Source organism: Zophobas morio, unplaced genomic scaffold (assembly GCF_036711695.1).
Source record: "Zophobas morio isolate AGI-343-1 ecotype UQ-CSIRO unplaced genomic scaffold, CSIRO_AGI_Zmor_V1 ptg000011l, whole genome shotgun sequence".
Lineage (NCBI taxonomy): Eukaryota > Metazoa > Arthropoda > Insecta > Coleoptera > Tenebrionidae > Zophobas > Zophobas morio.
In genome coordinates this window covers 11,575,844-11,594,901 of record NW_026972116.1, presented here as the reverse complement: position 1 = coordinate 11,594,901, position 19,058 = coordinate 11,575,844, and the positions used below count along the sequence as shown (strand labels likewise).

The following is a 19,058-nucleotide window of genomic DNA, read 5'->3' as shown; positions in this document are numbered from 1 at the left end:
ACTTGTGATTTATGCATCCGCTTTGATTTTTGTCAGAATTACTTTACAAAAATTCATTTACTTTTTCATCAAATGCTTCGTAGTTTTCTTACACTGTGACTTATCTACGAGTATATATTTTTTTATTTATAGGGGTTATGATCAAATAAATACTACCTAAAATTTTGAATATGCAATTTTTTTTTGAAGAAGTGGATTTGGATTGTATTAAGAGGCTAGGGAAGTTCTGTCTAAAAAAACTTGGATCAATTTTTACTTTCTGAGCGTGAGCTAACTACTTTTATGTTTTCATGACGTTTCATGACCCCTAGAATACGAAAAAATAGGCCTCCGTTTACATCTGTCTCTCTATATGCCTGCCGTCTGTCCACAGAATTTGCCTAATCATCCCCGCCATAAATGGGATGACATTTCCTCAAAATTTTTCATAGAATAAGTAGGATTTAAATTTTATAAAATAACATACTTCTGTACTTGTTTTTTATGAATCCGTCTTCAGATTTTCCCTGAGACACCCAAATTTTCGCAAAAAATTTGAAGTTATGCAGAAAGCTTTTATTCTAGTATATATGCAGAGTTCGTACAAAGTTATTCGTAAAGTCATGCTTGTTCGAATGTGGCATGGGATTTTTCGTTTTTTCCAGTGTTACCGCAGTAGAGTCCGGTGTTTTATTATTACTACTACACTACACGTGTTGGAATTGACATATGTAAGTTTGCTGAAATAATGCATTGGAATGATACGGAGTGATTTGTATTGTTTAGAGAATCATAATAAATGAAATAATTCCACGACTCTCAAAAATGGATGTCATTACTTAAGTAAAAACGGATTTAAAAATAAAGCACCGAAAATGCTTTAAGTAAATATTATTTTAAATAAACAAATAAAACGTACCAAAAGTAATACTCCTAATTAATATAGAACACTCCAGAGAATTTTTTCTCAATTTTATAGTAAAATAAAAATTCAGAATTTTTTTTGTGACGATTTTCTGTCTGTCTGTCTGTCTGTCTGTATCCATTTTTATTAGACACGTAATCTCCAAAACTACTGGACCAATCGTTGTTAAATTTTGTATGTGTATCATGTAGATGGTTAAATACTAACCAATATTTGTCTAATCATCCCCACCAACAATTTGATGACGTCATCTCAATGAACCGTGTTTTAAAATTATTTTAATGTTATTCAAAAATATACGCCTATACTTGCAGTATACGAATCCCTTTTCAGTTTTTTCGCCAAATGTTCAAATTTTCGCAAAATGAATTGCACGGTATGATAACGTTATATTACCCCCGCGGAATAGAACTCCTCGTGGCTCAGTGGGTCAACGACTTTGTCGACAAAGCGGCGATATTCAGTCGCGGGTTCGATGCCGAACTTAGCTTGCCCCTTTTTTTTGCGCTGGCAATGCGCTGTGACTAGTATTATCCATGTTGATTACATCATCACAATTTTTTTATTGGGCAAATTAAGAACGAGTTAGTCACCCCATTTATAAAAATTATAATATTCAGAACATTTTGTTCGATTGTGGTTTAATTAAGACGTTTAGACCTTTGTTTTGAGAAGACAAATCGAACTAATTTCTTCGTGACAATCTTTCGAAGTATAAACATCAATAAACACTTGAGTTTGAGATTGCTATTACCTAGTGCTGAAGGAGATTTTATGCCGTTAGTTCTGTGCTTTAAATATATTTTACATTGTCCGTACGGCGCAGGGTCTGCAGGGGGGTTATTTATGCCGTTGGTTTTTACTTTACAGCGGTTATCACAAAACGAAAATCATAAAATCAAGTTTTATATATTTTTTAAAGAGCTGAATTTGTCAGATTATGCTTATAGCCTTCGACCAATTTTTTATTGATCAAATTAACATCCTCTTTTTCTAGAAAATGTGGGAATACCCACATTTTTGTTTAATTACGACAAATAAGAGTAATATTCAAAACATTTTATTCCATTGTGGCTTAATTAATAATTTGAGTCCTTTGTTTTGAGGAAACAACTCATTCAAATTAAACAAATTTCTACGTGACATCCTCTCGATGTATAAATATAAACAATAGAAGTTAAGCATGTACAATGATAATAATACACTATTTTCCGTTGGTTATTTGCTTTGAATATATTTCATATTACCCGTATGTCTGCGGACGGCACCTCTTTGTAATATTTTCTGATTTCTAAATCTATATGCGGAATCTGTGGGTTCGACTTGAACTGAGTTGATTTTCTCTGACCTGATTTGGTCTGACCTAACTCCACAAGAATCACTTTTTTTGTAAGAAAACCCGAAAGAAAAATAGTGCGATGTATTCGGTGTTTAATACTATTTATGAAAATTTAATTTTATGTTCGTATACCATAGAAACATTGACAGACACGAAAAAGGGATATTATATGTTGCCTGATCTGATCTACCTGACCTGACCTGATCTGATTTGATCTGATCTGACCTGACCTGACCTGACCTGACCTGACCTGACCTGACCCAACCTGGCTTGACCTATTCTAACAATATACTCGGTCCTTAATTCGATTTCTGAACATTTTATTTTGTGTCTAAATACCAGAGAATACCATTCTTTTCAAACCGTTGAACTGTTTGATCGTGTATGACCAACTTTAAAGTCTTGCGTGATAACTAATGACAGTCTTTGCTTCAAGGCCACTTTACACAGTTAGTATGGGCAGCTTCTCGTCACTTCGGTGTAGGAAAGGCTCGATCCAGATCTGGGAAGATCGTCGTTGTTGCTCATTACGCTCCAGCTGGAAACATTTCTGGAGCTTACCTTGAAAATGTGCTTCCTCCGTCAGCCGAATACTTCACGTTGCCTCCGATTCCACAGAGTCGCTTCATGGTGCCCAGCGAGAGCTCCACACCGGATTCAGCCCGGAGCATCTCCGGAAGCACCTGATTTTGTGAAGTTAGATTTATACAGAGGAGACATGCTGTATTTTGAATTTTTTATAATTCGGTTAATTGTGTCAAAGGGCTAATGTTGATAAGCAAGTTGTAATCGGAAAGTGCGGCGGATTTCACGTTAAGAATAGTGCGGTTATTATTCTTCGAAGGGAAATCTGCTGCAACTTCTAATTACCAGATTTGCTCATGAGTGCCTATTTTCGTAATTGGTAATACATTTTATAAAGTCAGTAGATAACGTTGCAGGAAATTTTCTAAAGTAATTATTCCTGGTCGAAAGTTAACGTTTTTTTCTGATAACATTACCATGATAATAAATTGTATTTACACGAATTTACAGGTGTTAACAGAGACAACAATCTGACAATCAAGTCTTGTATTAGTTTATTCTGTACAAAAATGTTTTTACTTATTTCCAACGAATTTCTTTAAAACAATCTGTAAATGTCTTGACACAGGTGGTGAAATCCATTTTCGATAATGTTGGAAACAATCCCAAGAAACGCTAAATACGTATTTAATAAATGAAGCTTTTATAGCTTTAGACTGTTCTATGCTTATGAGTAATTTTAATGTAGACGTTGTAGTGAAATTTGTTTTGTGACTCATTTTTACAAATGATAATTTTAATTGCATTTTTAAGATGTCGTTCAAACTAAGAAGGTTCTAAAATACATAACACAAAGCGGTCTAAATATGTGGTCTAACATTAATAATGTTTTTTAAACCCAAGGCCGTATTGTATTAATGCACAAAAATCTTTCCGTGATAACAAGATTACAAAACAGGAGGTAACTGCTACCTAGTAAATTTCTCATTTTTTTCCCGATAAACAGACAATATGTTTAAGAGTGTAAAATAATGAGGAAAATAAAAAGTAAGGACATGTCAGAACAACGTTCGAATAAAAGTGTTCATACAGCTTACAATAAAAAAAATTAATTGTTTGTATTCCACAACTGAGAATACTAATTCTCATGTTATAAACGTTATAAAAAGTCACTTCTATTCGTCAGAAATGAAATAATATAATTACAAATGAAGGGACGAAAGTAGGTCTTAGTGAATTTGTATTTGTAGCTGGCAATTATTTAGTCACTTTTTCCTTTTGTAAAATATACACACAGACAATAGGGTTGTTCCTAAAAACTACTCATACAGTTATAACATGATAACTTCGCCTAGAAAGATTTATAAACTCTCTTTGAAATTATAGTTCATGTTATAAATTTTGAGGTTTTTGCTTTATATGTAATTTTGAAACGCACTGGATTTGTTTCATATCTTTTAAACATGCGTTGGATTATTGTTAGTTCAGCCATAAAAGATTTTTCAGTCAATCCATCTCAAATTTTTAAAAAGTATTGAATAAAAATTTTTAATATTTAAAGAAGTATTTGTGGTCTAATATAGTGTGTATTTTTATCGTCAACATACTGTTCACTATACTTTTTAGTTATTGAAGTTTCGCCAACACCGCTGCTAACTTAAGTTTGATTAGGTCTCTTTGTTGTTTTTTGACACAACGTAAAAGTTAAAAAAATACATTATGATCTGAGAAATAACTGTCGTTTGATATATGATTTATGTATATGTATTAAACTTCGGCTAAAAATATTTACATTTTACAACTGTAAACATATTACAGCGGATCCCTCATAAAATTCAGTAAATACAAGTAATAGTCCGTCACATAAACAGCAAAATAGACCACGTGCCGTATTGAAATAATTTTTATTTGTTACTCTTATAATAGATATGTGAAGGTCTTGGCCAGGCAAGCGGATTTACTGCGTATAACCAGACTATTTCTTGAGCCAAACTCGTATATGTATTTACCAACAAGTTGACAAAATAATTCAGTTTGTTAAAATTTTCAAAAATGAAAGTAAATGTCAAATGACTATGACATCTTTTTTATTATCATTAGTGAAAGTGTATGTACTAGAAGAAAAATATAACTTTAAATTAAGGCTAATCAAGTTTCGAGGTTTCTTTCTTTACAGGAACAAGATGCCAATAATAGCAGTGACCACAAAACATTTCAAAAATAGATATTTTAATATGTTGACAATAAAAACCACAAATAAGTTTGACGACAACACATTCTTCTTACTTGGGCAAGTCATACTTCACGAGAATAATAAATCGGATGTCACAAATATCGAATGAAAACAATACTAAATTTTTGTTTGTCTGAATGGAATATTATGTGATTTTCAAAATGAAATAATTAAATTAGTCAAAATTTATATGTATTAATAATAAACACATAACAAGTTGAACCACTTTAAAATATAACATAAATTTAAATTGTAGGCTTTGAACCTAAAATCTTTGATGAAAATATTAAAAAGTAAACAACTAGAAGTTTTAGCTAGCACTTTTAATTTTTTCGATAAACCCTAGTGTCTACTATGTACAATGTTTTTTTTTTGTCATACATATATTTTTTTCTCAAATTTTGTGTTAGGTACAATAAAACAAACAAACAAAAGCTTTACTGCTAATGTAATTTGTCGAGCTTTTATTATGTCACTTAAATAACCTCTTCGACTTTGCTGTTAAATCTTGTTGCATATTTGCTCCTATACTTCTTTCAACTTCATATGTTAATTTTGCTTGTTCTAATTGTTCTATAATCGATTTTGTGTATACGTGAAGGTACTTGCGTGACTAATTATCATAACTTAACAAATAAAATAACTTTAAAACACCTTATAAAACTTTTCGATTATTTCAGTCATTAAAAACGAAGATTGAAAAAGCGAACATAAGATTAGTGCCGATACTTGATGGGTGCCAAATAAATAACATAATGCTAAAAAAATCGAACATTTTTAACTAAACCTTTTTAATTATTATGCTATAATGTCAGTCATTATTTTAACAATTTAATAATTAGGTACCTATATTTTTAAAAATAAGCTAACTTTTTATCGAAAGCTCAAAGCTCTATTGCTGTGCATAATCAACTTAATCAAAGAACAATCTGAAGTTTTTATCGATTGAGAACAATCAGAGCTAATTGAATACGTCCAAATTTAGAAGAATCTTAGATAGATGCCATTTAGAACGTAGAAGTATTGTAGATTTTACTACTTTTTGCACTTCTTGTATACTATCTAAAACTCTTGCACGCGCAGCACTTATCTGCATAGCACGAAGCAAATGCATTTAACCTAATGAACTTCGGACTGTACCTAACAATCTCATAAATAATAATAAAAACAAATCTGGAAGACATGGTTGGAACAAAAGCACTTGGTAAACATTGATTGCGTTTATAATTATGTTTTTTATTGAAAATAAATAACGGCCATATTTCGAAAACATCGTCGCGTTGCTACGTACATATCATTTAAATGGATTATAATTATTATGAGTGTTCTTAGCGTTATGAAATTGTGGGTGTTTAGTATACAAATATCACTTATTTTTGGAGGTTTCTGTGATTTTGTACAATCAAAATATTTTGCTCTCTGTAATAGGTGGTGTATATAGTTAGGAAAGTTATGATACTCATTTGACTGTACTTATAGTTATGTGGCAATCAGTGTTGCTCATAATCAAAGAAGATCCCCTCCCTAAGCATGTGCCTAACAAAATATTGCTTTGCTGTAAAAATAAGGTTGTGAATATAGCTTTAGACGTTAGATGTTGCGACATTCACATAATATGGCAAAAGAGCATTCTGATAATTATTATTAACAGTGTAAATTTCTTTATTTTTACTCTTATCATTCAAAAAGTACACCACAAATACATAGAAAGTGCTTAAATTTTTTTATTGTTACTACTACACCTAAAAACTGCTGAAAGCTTATAATATGTTGCGCGATATAACAAATAATTATAAGAGAATAACTGCAAACAGACAACGTATGTACACTATAGATTGCCTTTTATGTGAATATAATAGCAATATACCTGAATGTTACCTATTCGTTTGTAAAAAATTACAAGTAGTACATTGTATCAAACTGTAGGCTGTGAATGATGTAAAATGTTGTTATTCGTTACAAGTAATCGTAAAAATAGTATGTTATTGTAAGGTATTACGTAACGTAGACAGCATAATTTTATAAAATTACTTTGTAGTAATGTTAATGTTGTTAACTGAACATGTGCAAGTCCCGACAGGCAAATTTACACAAACTGTGACAATTTGCTGTTTTTATTTTAATAATGTTAATAGATTTTTGTAGTGTAAAACACAAATGTAAACATGAAAGTAGCAGTAAAGTAAAAAAATTAGTGCCATATTTACATCTGAACTACAAAAAATTTAAAAAATAACCTGGGAAATTAATCATGACGTGGAAAACTACAAAATCAATCGATCATACAATACAGTCATTCGAGTAATTTTCATTAAATTCGTCTGCATATCCAAAACTTTCCCAGGATAACAATATAGTACCTAACAAACTGTTATAGTTTTCACGTATTTATTTTCTCAGATTTAAATCCAATAAATCCAAATCATGATTCAAAACAACTGTTGTGGCTTGCATGGTATACCTAGGTACTACTTTAACACCAACATTATTAATACGTTATATTATACATACCTAAAATAACTGTTGGCGTTGTTAATGTAAATGCTGTGTTTGTTGTTAATAAACAAATTTTGGACGTTCTTGTCTAAATTCATTGTTTAAAACAAGTAGCGGCTGTTCAAAATAGCACGTGTTTATAGTGGACTGTATGTTCTTACATACAAAAGTCATAGTTGTTTTTATTTTAGGTGTACATGTAGAAAATACTTCAAAACTTTTATTAACAGCATTTTAATATATTTTATACATATTTTTTATTGTTGCTAAAAGTGGGTATATTTTTTGATCTGTTAGCCTTGAAGATTAAAATTATGTACACTAAAAAAAAAAGAAAAATATTGAAGCTTACGAGGAGTAAAAGTGCTGAGGAATTTTTGCTTGCGAAGATTAAAAAAAAACATATGCTGTAAATGGTACAAAGAAATATTTACTTGCGCAACTGAATTAAGATTTTCTAAATATTTTACAACGGTAAGGGATGCTTCATCCATAAACAAAAATCAGTGTACAACATGTGTACAACATATATTTGGAAAATGTCTACAAAATATTTGCCTACAATCTGCAGTTAAATGTTTCGAAATTTATTTTCATAGAATTATATCATGAATTTAAATGACATGATTTTATTATTTGCCGGTAGAATTCTACATTGTCGTAAATACCGTTTGTCGTAACTTCAGTCACGATCTGCTAACCTTACTTTTTGGAGTCGTGTATTTTATTGAGGTTAAACCTCCATAAACCAGAAAATTACATCAAACACTCCAGGAAATGTTTAAATATTACAGTAAATTTTTATCGACATCAAATTTCAACCGGCTTTTGTTAGGTAAGAGGGTTAGTAAGTCTTGAAAATATTTTAACAATTCTTACTTTTCAGCCGAATTTAGTACTTCAAATGCGTTAAGAGAGAAATGGGATCTCATAACAGCGGTTTGTCTAGAGAGGAAACCTGTCGTAACACAATCTCTCACAAAACTTGAAGAAGATTATAAAAAATTATTAGCTCAAATTGAATTTGAACGAAGTCTCAAATCAGACCATGAAATGCGTCACGAGAAAGAATTGTAAAGGTCATCCAGTTGTTTAACTTGCATAAATCAGTAATTTTTTAGGAAGCAGCTGGAACAATTAAAAAAGGGGGATGATGTAGAAGTACATTTTAAAGAAACTGCTCAAGATTTTGTGGATGCAGGGACTGAAGAATTGACAAAATTTAAATTTGCAAGTCGAATTACAGGTTTGTATGTTAAGTGCAAATATGTAGAAACTAACTGTTCAAATTTATAGAAGCTGACAAGAAGAATGATGTGAAATCACTTAACAGGAAGTTGGATAAACATCTGGTACTTGTTGTGAAACAAAACATTGGGAAAGATAATTTGTATTTGCTACCACAAACTCTAAGACAAGACGGTGAAACATTGCGGCAGGTAGGATTTGTATTTTGAAGTGACAATTTAATTATTTTTGATTTTAGACAGCAGAAAGAATTTTGCGGGATACCTGTGGTAAAGAATTGAAAGCAATGATTTATGGAAATGCACCATTTGGTTTCTATAAATATAAATATCCAACTGCTGTTAGGAAGGAAAATGAAACAACTGGGGCAAAGGTATATTTAGTACGCAGTGAGGCTCTAACTCAGTCGTTTTGTTTCATAGGTATTTATTTATTTTGCAAGATATGAGAAAGGACAAGTGGGAAACAAGAACTTGGAATACAAGTGGCTAGATAGGACAGAACTTCAGAATATTTTGCCTAAGGAATATGGACAAAGTGTATCACAAATGCTAATAAATGAATAAAACTTAGTATTTTCTGTAATTTAAGAAACGTTAATTAATAAATAAAGGTGAATTATCAAACAAAATGTTATAGAGCATGTAACCAAATCGTGCCATACGTGTAAAAGCTCAGAAAAATGCATTTCTGTACACAAATTGGATTAAAACGTGTATTACTGGTTACATATCTCCAAGTTTTTATTTGTAAAATAGAACAGTGGAAAAAAATAACGCTAGGAAACCACCTTAAAACATAAGAAAAATTCAATCCATACCGTAGATGACCATCTATGTTTTAAATTTTAATGGCCTCATGCCTCATCTTAAGGTAGGAGTTTTTTTGGTCAATCAGTATAGTGTTAAAATTAAGGTCAAATTTGGTTTGTAATTTTATAGAATGTGATAACCCAATCTTCCCGCCTTTAAATTGACCTTGAAAAGTTTGAAAGGCCCGCGAAAAATTCAAAAATTCAAAGTGTGGCCTTGGCTGTGATCGTCTAACAAATGAGAACCTAGGTTGTGTGTTTTTTTTTTGTTTTTGAAAAATGGCGGGAAGATGTTCTTTCATACAAGTGAGCATTTACTGCATGTGAGTTGAGAGCGCAAGAAATAATAGACAAAATTAGGTAGGTCGAAAGCCTTCCTAAGGAGGAAAAAGAACCGAAGAACGACAGGGACTCAACTTGCCCTTCGGGCGACTCCGCAGGGTCAAGGCGTCATCGGTCTTCATTCCTCAAAATCCCCTGAGGTTTTATTCACCGACATATTACATTTCAAACACCTTAAGATATATGAAAGAAAAACACTCGCGAATTGACAGACATACACATATGAAAAACGAACAAACGGAAATTCTATACATCGGAAAAGTGGGATTTGTCAGATTCCAAAAACTATCGGCCGATCACATCCCTCAACACCTGCTACAAGCTCTTTACTAGGATCTTGTATGCCAGGTTGGAGAGGTTAATAAGGGCGGTACCTACTAAATAAGATCAAGGCGTGCGGCAAGGAGGAACGTGGAGGGTTGCCGAGAGAACTTGGTAATAGATAATGTTGTCACCAGGGACTCCATTCACTGCAAGCGCAATCTCTCTCTGGTCTGGATAGATTACCGTAAAACGTTTGATTCAACATCGCATGGGTTATTGTTATACTTGCTCAGGTGTCTTGCGGTACCTGCCCCATTAGTGAGATGCAAAAAGATCTGTGTACGACACGGATCACTACGGAGTTGGTAACGTTCAGAAGGGGAGTTTTTTAGGGTAATTCCCCAAGTCCCGTTTAGTTCTGCCTCTCACTGTTGCCGCTCTCCATTGCCCGGGATATGTGTGTGGACCACCAAGCGATCGGGGACATTGGATCACTCATTTGTTTTATCTGAACGATCTAAAATTGTATGCCTCTGGAGAGAAAGATCTCAGACAATCTCACAAAGTGGCCCAGGAGTTACGCGGGACGTTGGCATGAAGTTGCGAGCTGACAAGTGCGCAGTGTTCCATTTGAGGAGAGGACGATCGCCGGAGTTTTCTGAAAACGTGCAACTCGCTGATGGAAGCATCTTCAGACATCTGGATGCCGAAGAGACATACAAATATCTTGGAATAGAGCGTGCACATGACGCTCCCTCACTCTTCGCGGCAAGTATAGACACCTGCTTCGGAAGATTTGGTCTTCCGAACTCTCGGAACAAAACAAGGTGTCAGCCATCAATATGCTTGCCGTTCCAGTCCTGCTCTACTCCACTGGAGTAGTGAAGTGGGCAGTTGATGAGTTGCACAAGGTCGACAAGGATACCCGGACGATGACGATGCACATGCAACGAAGTTAGCATCCTAGGTCGTCCGTTCCCCGTTTGTTGATAGACCTATGCAGGGTATGTTCTACCAGAACATCGAGACACGGGGTTTGTCAACAAGGCTGACCTTCAAATATCTAAGGTCAGCCGGGCTTACGTATGAGACTGAGGGATTCATTGCGGCTTGCCAAGATAACGTGATAAACACCTTGGTCTATCGCCGCAACGTGATGGGTGTACAGGTGCCTGCTGTTAGCTGCAGGGCTTGTCGAAGGGCACCAGTGACGCTTATGCATTTGTTGTCGGTATGTCTGGCAAAAGCGGTCTCGGTGTACATCCATTGACATAACGCGGCACCTTCGGCACTCATATATGAGATAGACCAGGAATCGGTGCCGCCTTATTTGCCGTACGATGTACTCGGGCCACAATGTCGTGTTGGCAGTTCTAATTACCGGTGTTTTCGCTGCTATCGGAATTGAAAATCATTCCGGCTTGCAGGAACTCTGCCGAGATACTGTTAGGCTGGATGCAGCAAGCTGTCATCCTTGGTTCGTTGCGTCTGCTTAGGGCACACGATCGTGAAACCTACAGCTACTTACCGACCGGTGGGCAGGAGTAACTGTAAGAAAAATCTTCTTTTTTATTGTACTGGTGCGGTTGCAATCAGGAATCGGAACTCACTGTGACCCCGTCCGGGTTTTTAGTAAAAAAAAACTAACAATAATAATATTTTATGTGTGGTTTGTTTATATGATATGGGAATTTGTTGAGCCTGTTTGCGATGTACGCTTGACGAACTTTGTTTTTATTTAGTCTATAACTTGTATAATACATAATTAACTTTTAATCATCATCGGAGCTTCGGGAGTACAAATTTTTACATTAACGCGGTCACCTGTATAAAATGGATGTCAGTCTACGTTGACAGTTTTCTGATTTGTTTTTCCAGCAATAACAAAATGAATGAATTGAAGTTCATAGGTCAATTGTAACAATGTTAGCAGGGGATTTCTTATAAACTTTTTCTTTCTAAATTCTTAAAGTACCTACTTCTTCGTGGGATGCCCTTGTCCTTTAGCCTGGTAATCCGCGAGATAGTGGATGATGTGGCCAGTATGTAACAGACTTTGCACCGCGAGAATGGGTATGTGTTGCAGCTCGTGAATCTCGCAACAAAACGTAACACTGAAAATTGAGGAGGGGTCATCGCTTTTTGGTCCCTGTTCAGAACCATCGATCCCATAATCGTACTCCATGTTTGGACTCCCGATACAGACTTTGATTTTATTCATATTTAGATTTGCTGCCACATCATTGTTAAAAATTTGTACTGATTGGTAATGCTTGTTTAATTTGTTTAATCTGGGGAAGAATTTTGTTCACATGCCAGTTTTGCCAGGTTGTGTAGATTATTACACTCTATTTCTTTTGTGGTGTTTATTTTCTACGCATCCGTGATTGTTTACATTTTTTTTAATGGCTAATGTAATTTGTTACGATCGGAAATTAAACTACGAAAAAATTGTAAACTGTATGTTTCGTAGAACAGAAAAATAGGATACGAAAAGTAACTATAGAATCTGAATTTGGTCGAAAGTAAAAAAGGCTACAAGATCACTTATGTTATGTCATTGGAAAATTTCGTTCACCAAATGCAGTTCTAGCAATAGATTTTCCACTCATTTTTGCTGATTCGTCATTTAGGTTCTACTTTTTTCTCTTCTATAAAATATATCATCGACATTTTTTTCACCCAATTTTCATTCGTCGCAAACTACATCCGCCTTTTACATCGGAATCTTGTTTAATTTGTTTTATAACAATTACTCAAAAAAGTTGTTGTTTAGCTTTTTTTGACCTAACATTGGATAATTTCAATGGATTTTTCTGTATTTTTTTAAATTGAAAATAGCTCAACTGGAGTATGTTAGAAAAAATCTCGATATCAAAACGGGAAGCTTCGTGCCTAAACAATTCCAGAAGCAACCAAAAATACACACATAAAACTGTCTTTTATATTTCATACCATTAAAAAAATAAAACATACCTAGTTTTCTCTTTTGTTGCAACAACCCTGACGGCCAGATGCAATAGCTACCGAGAGGGCGATAAAAACACGATCAGGGACAGACATGGATTTTGAAAGTTTGTCTTTGATTGCTGCATCTTTATACGTCCATGGCCGTCTCTGATCGTGTTTTTTATTACTCCTTCGGTACATACCCTGTTAAAATTAACATTTGGGAAGAATTGATGCAAAATGCATTTAAACGATGAAAAACACTCGGATACTCGGAGTTTTTCAGAACTCTTACTTTGAATTTGGTTATTTTTGCTTTTAACCTATAAACTTACGCTTATTTGCAAATTAACACAGTCAAACAGATAACTAAATATGTTTTATTTAAAATGTAATAATGGTAAATATCAAAGATTTTTATAAAATTGTATTATTGGTTGCATTTTGAAATTTTTAGGTGTAATTTCCTATCAATAATCTATATGTCTGTATGTAATATTTTTGTTATTGCGGTAAATTTGAGTCAAGTTACGATGCCATCTAAATAAATAATAAAAATGGTAACCTACGATAAATTACACACGAATGCCACACATTAAAAAAACAAACAAACAAAAGAAACCTGTACAGCTGGTACGATTTGTAATGTTGTATTTGTCATTTTGATAACGTATGTTTTCGGAAGTTTTTTATTCAAGAACCACAATGTCGACTCCGTTAAAATCCGCATCATCATTTTTACTTCAAAGAAGATGTTTGTCACCAAGATCTCCAAGATTATTATCATCACATGAAAATAAGCAACTGTTTTTGTCCGTACCAAGGTAAGTTTTCGACACTATTCGTACAACATATTCCAAATCCAAAGATGTTTAAAATAAATTTATTTAAAAAATGACATCGTACCATGGACACAATAACCCAAAAATTTTCAAATTTAATAATAAAATATAGCCCCGCCAGATCAGGTTACGTTTTTTTTTAAGATTATTTTGTTTATTTTTTTTTTTAATTTCACAAACAACCAAAACTTCAGTCTCGTTGTAAGTTGTTAATATAATTTAACGTTGTTTGGTTAGATTAACAAAATTTCTTCAGTAATATTTTCATGCAAGTTGTTGCCGTACTTTTTTGTCCAAATCATTGCAATTTGAAAAATCTGTACCTTTTCATCTTTTGAAAATTTGATTTCCTTTTTAACGCTGGGACGAACTAACTTGAATAAACAGTTTTCTGAAATAGAATAAAATTTGACGCTATTTTTGAGGTTTATTATAAGAAGGCAAGAAAGCTGGGGCAGAGGAACTTAGTTGTATTACCAGTCTTCGTAGAAGTTTAGTTTTTTAAATCAATCATATTATTTTAAATTAAGTAAATAATTTAATTTGAAATAATGCACAGCTTATTTATTTCTTTTTCAGTGCAGAGTCAGAACCGAAACTAACACCCCCGAAAAAGCTCACAAAAATTTCCCATGACTTTCCTTGTGAAGAAAGTTTAAATTTGAATACTCCCCGCAAGGAAAGTTTATTAAATAATGGATTAAACAAATACGATTTACCCCATTTAATAGGAAAAGGCTCATTTGGTACGGTGCTTAAAGGAAATTGCAAAGGTATTTTGCATTTAACATTGATTTACACAAAAAGTCGAAAACATTATTTATGTATCGTTACAGGAGATATGGTGGCGATAAAATTGATAAAAATAAAATCACCATCAGACCAAATAAATGAAAATAATGCACGCTCTCTTTTACACAGGAATATTATCAGAATCTTGGATGTGAAAATTAGCAGGAACTATGGTCTTGTCGTGATGGAATACTACAAAAATTCTAAAAACTTACAAGATATTATGGACGAAAATACCACATTAAGCGAAGAAATCGTTGCTAATTATAGTCTAGATGTTACCAAAGGTCTAAAACATTGTCACGAGAATGGTGTTTTACATTTAGATATTAAACCAAAAAATATCTTATTATGCAACAACGTTTGCAAAATTTGTGATTTTGGTAATTCTATGAAAGAATTTGATAGCAACCAAATATTTAGATATCAGGTAAAGCTTGTTTCACGAAAGTTTAGTTTTAAGAAACGTGATGACTGTGATGAGTGTCTTTAATCAAATTAGACGATTCTAAATGAATTGCATTCTTATTTTTCAGTAGCGTTTACTTATTTTTAGGTAAAAGTCAAGTCATTAAAAAGAACTGAAGCAATTACAATAAAAGTGAAAGCAATTTAATAAAAATACTTACAGGGAACAGTGGCCTACACAGCACCAGAAATTTTGAAAGGAAAAACACCTTCTTCTAAATGTGATATATACTCTTTAGGTTTTTTAATTTGGCAACTAATGTCTGGAAAAAATCCTTACGAATGTTTAGATAATGAAGTAATAATTTACAAAGTAAGTAACTTAAGTCAAAAGTAAAAATATCTGTTTTGTGGCTTTTTAGGTAGTTAAATACAATTTTCGCCCTTCTTTAAGTTTTAAGAATGAAAATTTGTCAAAATTATGTAGTATGTGTTGGAATGAAAATCCGGCTGTCCGACCAACAGCGGCAGATGTCTGTGATAGTTTGGAAAATATCTTGGCTAACATTTCCAGTTTGCTTTAATAATGAATTTCTTGTTTTTTTTTAATCATTTACTAGATGTTTACTGTGATAATAAAAATTAAAACCCATGAAATACAACGTTGATTTTTATTGTAATTGATGCATTGTTGAAAGTATCTTCAAACCCCAAGGTTGCAAAAATGACTTTGAATCAAAATGCAAAATATGGTGTGCAAATTCTTTATTCCTTTGTTCTGAAGAGGCAACTTATTTCCCAGCTGCAAAAAACCTATCCGACTTTCAAAAATGAAATCAAACGTCGAAACGATACAAATATTTGATTATCACAAATTTAAACACATAGGTCCGTATTCTTTTCCTCTAATTACCTAATATTTAGAGACGTTCTTTAAAATTTTCCTATTTGTCTGATATATACTTTTATCGGAATATGTCAGCCATTCTAATCAAAATTAATAAATAATAAAGAAAAAAAAAGGAAATCGTCATTACAGTAACGGAATATTAGTAAGTTGTTAAGATGGTGTGACGGGTAATTGATATATAAACAGTCAAGAAACCAACAAACGTGCTACAGAGAACTCTGTAATTTGAGTTCCAAAAAACCTGCCGCATATTAAACGTTCTATCTTGGTGTCGCTAAGCAGCTAATCTGCGCTCACGTGGACGCGTGTCTTCCCATGAATATATAAAAATTTAACATCTGAAACGTTGTGTACCCTAAGAACCAAAATAATCCGTTAAAGACTTATTTATGTATATGAACCCAAAACAAGAGCCTTTCCTACGTTGTGTACTAAAATGACAGGATATGTCCTTAGGTGGATTAAGTAAAACAACTATTGAAGTGAAGGGCAAATATAAATGCAAAATTATCAAACACCATTTATTCATATCAACCGCCTTTCCAACAGTGTGGCTAAAAAATATCACAAATATAGCAAAACCCTGTAGTCCTTCTTCAAGTTCTATGCTTCTGTTCATTATTACTATTTCTCGTCACTTTTTTCCGGTAGCCGTTGGTTAAATCTTGCCAAGATGGAATGCAATAACTATGTAACTAACACCTTGGTATCATAAAATGAATTATTAATTTAACATACATCTGTGGACATTAATTTTGTTTGATAATTGACATTTAATGTTATATTTTACTGCAGAACCACAATAGTGGTTCTAATTGATAATTTCATGTCAAACACACGTGCTACAAAGTGCAATACCTTAAAATACTAACAACAGCAGGACAAACACACAATAGTGATAAATTATGATAAAATTTCTGTGATAACGGATAACAAAGTGAAAATATCTGTATTTCGAAGTGACTACTTATTAGTTCAGTGTAAGGTGCAGTGCTGATTACCTTAACCGAACTCACCAGCAAGAGATAAAGATGCTCACTTTCTTCGGTACGAATTCAAGAAAAAAATCAGTATCTCCAGACACTGTCCACACAACTTAAGGGATGACCAAATAATGCTACGTATTTGAAATTGCATTAGGATCACGCGTATTAACAAAATTGCAAACTTGCGTGACGGTAAAATTGAATTTAAATCTGGTTTTTTATTCAGAAAGCTGACATCTGGCTGTAGTTGTGGCTGAAAATATTTTACGAACATGTGCAATCATTAAACATCTGATAGCATCTTTATTGATCTATAAAACGATACCATTTAATACAATCCAATCATATAACGAATCGGAAACGGAATAATCCAAGAAAGAACATATTTAATTATAGTCCATATCTTTCCGAAAATTCCTGAACTGATATCTGAATAATATACAGTCATAGCTGGTGATCCCCCTGGTACAACCATGCCTTGTCTACTAAAAGGTGTCATTACATTATCCCATCCTTGCACTTCTTCACCTGGGTGATAATACCCTTGTTGGTACGATGGTAACGAAACGTCGTAACCTGTAAGAATCACAAAATATGACAAAATATATTTTTATTTTTTATTTTACCATAAGCTCCTTGTTGTTGTCCAAACGGTGCTGAAATCAGAGATGTTTATTATAAGCAATTCTTGTCATTTATTTTTTTGACTTACCATAGTTACAGTCGACATTAGCACCAACCTGTACAGAGAAAGCACATACAAGAGTGATATTAATACTATTTTTTGATGAGTACAATAGTTAACAACTTTAAATTTAGAAACAGTAGTTCATCTGTTATCGAACCAATTTATTTTTACTGACAATGAGAGGTAGGAGAAACTTTCAATTATTAAAATAATGGATAATCATTTGTTAACAGAAAAACTTCGTTTGAATGTAAAGGTATTTCACTTACCATTAACAGAATAATAGTTGCAAAAATGCAAGTAAAACACGATACCTGCATTATGTGGCTGGATTTGAAATTTGAAAGTTCTAATGAAATACTAAAAGTACAAGTGTCAATGCACAATTTCCTGGCTATTTATTACCTTTTGAAATGATTTATGATGAGACATTCAAAATTTTTATGTTGTTGTGGGAGCCTTTTTAATTATCACTATTACAAACTAGTTAAACGGAAACTTCTTCATACGTAGGTGATTCCATTAAGTGACAATGTTGTTTTGCATTGTTTTTAGTAATCAATTATTTTACTCCCAACGAGATTCACGAACTTGACATATCCTATTTCCAAACAAATTATACATTTTGTACGCTTTGTTAATGCATGTTTTGTATGCATTTGTGATATTTGTTTAATTTGTGCTGCTGTATTAATCAATAAATTACCTCAATTACGTTAACCCTATTTTAAGCGGTCTGTCAGTTAGTTCTTAATTGGTGTTAGGGATAGGATATGGCAACTTTCAGATGTATCAAATTTAAAAAGATCTCTTTGAGTTTCAGAGTGGCCAGGCGGACATGTTATATGGCTGAAGTTGGTTCCCAACGTTTTGTCAAAAACTCGTATTGTCATATTCACAATTTAAAAATAACCATTATGGTATACCTAATTGCCAAAAGTGTACCTACTAAAATCGTCTCACCTATCACAGTTTCAGTCAATTTTTTATTATCAATGTTATTATCAGCTTAAAAAGATTGAACAAGCAGTAATTTCTATAAACCTAACAGTAAACAACAAAAATTTTATCAAATGATATGTTCGAAAAAAAATCGTCCCATATTATGCTGTATCCGGCAAAATGGAAAGGTTCAATTGTTCTTGAAACACGAAGCTGTTGTTGCGTTGATTTTTACACACTAAATCTAGATAAGCACCAGTTTTCCAATCAATACAGAGAAAATTGAAATCTCCAAACATGATATAGTTTTGGTATTTGGTTTTACAGGTTCTGAGTTGTTCCGGAATTTTGGAAAAAGAAGCATCGGCAGCGCCGACAT

At 33.0% G+C, this 19,058-nt stretch overlaps 3 protein-coding genes across 3 annotated transcripts in view; all 3 read left to right on the top strand.

The window, feature by feature from the left end:
• The window catches only part of LOC135126916 (uncharacterized), a 35,216-nt gene extending 27,645 nt beyond the window's left edge, over positions 1 to 7,571 (top strand). The window contains exon 5 of the mRNA XM_064053148.1: positions 2,680 to 7,571. Within this exon, the coding sequence (XP_063909218.1) occupies positions 2,680 to 2,930 (251 nt within the window). The 3' untranslated portion in view covers positions 2,931 to 7,571. The remainder of the gene's footprint in view (positions 1 to 2,679) is intronic.
• Positions 7,572 to 8,178: 607 nt separating this feature from the next.
• LOC135126487 (large ribosomal subunit protein mL46) lies at positions 8,179 to 9,317 on the top strand. The gene is made up of 6 exons (XM_064052507.1): positions 8,179 to 8,332; positions 8,384 to 8,570; positions 8,619 to 8,743; positions 8,794 to 8,936; positions 8,984 to 9,118; positions 9,168 to 9,317. Exons 1-6 carry the CDS (start codon positions 8,275 to 8,277, stop codon positions 9,309 to 9,311), a joined length of 792 nt encoding a protein of 263 aa, XP_063908577.1. The 5' UTR covers positions 8,179 to 8,274; the 3' UTR covers positions 9,312 to 9,317.
• Positions 9,318 to 11,624: 2,307 nt separating this feature from the next.
• LOC135127334 (serine/threonine-protein kinase mos) lies at positions 11,625 to 17,192 on the top strand. Its single transcript, XM_064053778.1, has 7 exons — positions 11,625 to 11,712; positions 13,810 to 13,935; positions 14,533 to 14,726; positions 14,790 to 15,175; positions 15,377 to 15,526; positions 15,576 to 15,726; positions 17,083 to 17,192. The coding sequence occupies exons 2-7, from the start codon at positions 13,817 to 13,819 to the stop codon at positions 17,190 to 17,192; spliced, it is 1,110 nt and encodes a 369-aa protein (XP_063909848.1). The 5' UTR covers positions 11,625 to 11,712; positions 13,810 to 13,816.
• Positions 17,193 to 19,058: the final 1,866 nt, after the last annotated feature.

Bases quoted from the DNA above. Each gene is read 5' to 3' on its own strand.
- LOC135127334 (XM_064053778.1), top strand. From the start codon at position 13,817: ATGTCGACTCCGTTAAAATCCGCATCATCATTTTTACTTCAAAGAAGA. The intron at 13,936-14,532 runs GTAAGTTTTCGA...TTTCTTTTTCAG, and splicing joins CTGTTTTTGTCCGTACCAAG to TGCAGAGTCAGAACCGAAAC. The intron at 15,727-17,082 runs GTTTGCTTTAAT...CGAACTCACCAG, and splicing joins TATCTTGGCTAACATTTCCA to CAAGAGATAAAGATGCTCAC.
- LOC135126487 (XM_064052507.1), top strand. From the start codon at position 8,275: ATGTTTAAATATTACAGTAAATTTTTATCGACATCAAATTTCAACCGG. The intron at 8,744-8,793 runs GTTTGTATGTTA...TCAAATTTATAG, and splicing joins ATTTGCAAGTCGAATTACAG to AAGCTGACAAGAAGAATGAT. The intron at 9,119-9,167 runs GTATATTTAGTA...TTTGTTTCATAG, and splicing joins ATGAAACAACTGGGGCAAAG to GTATTTATTTATTTTGCAAG.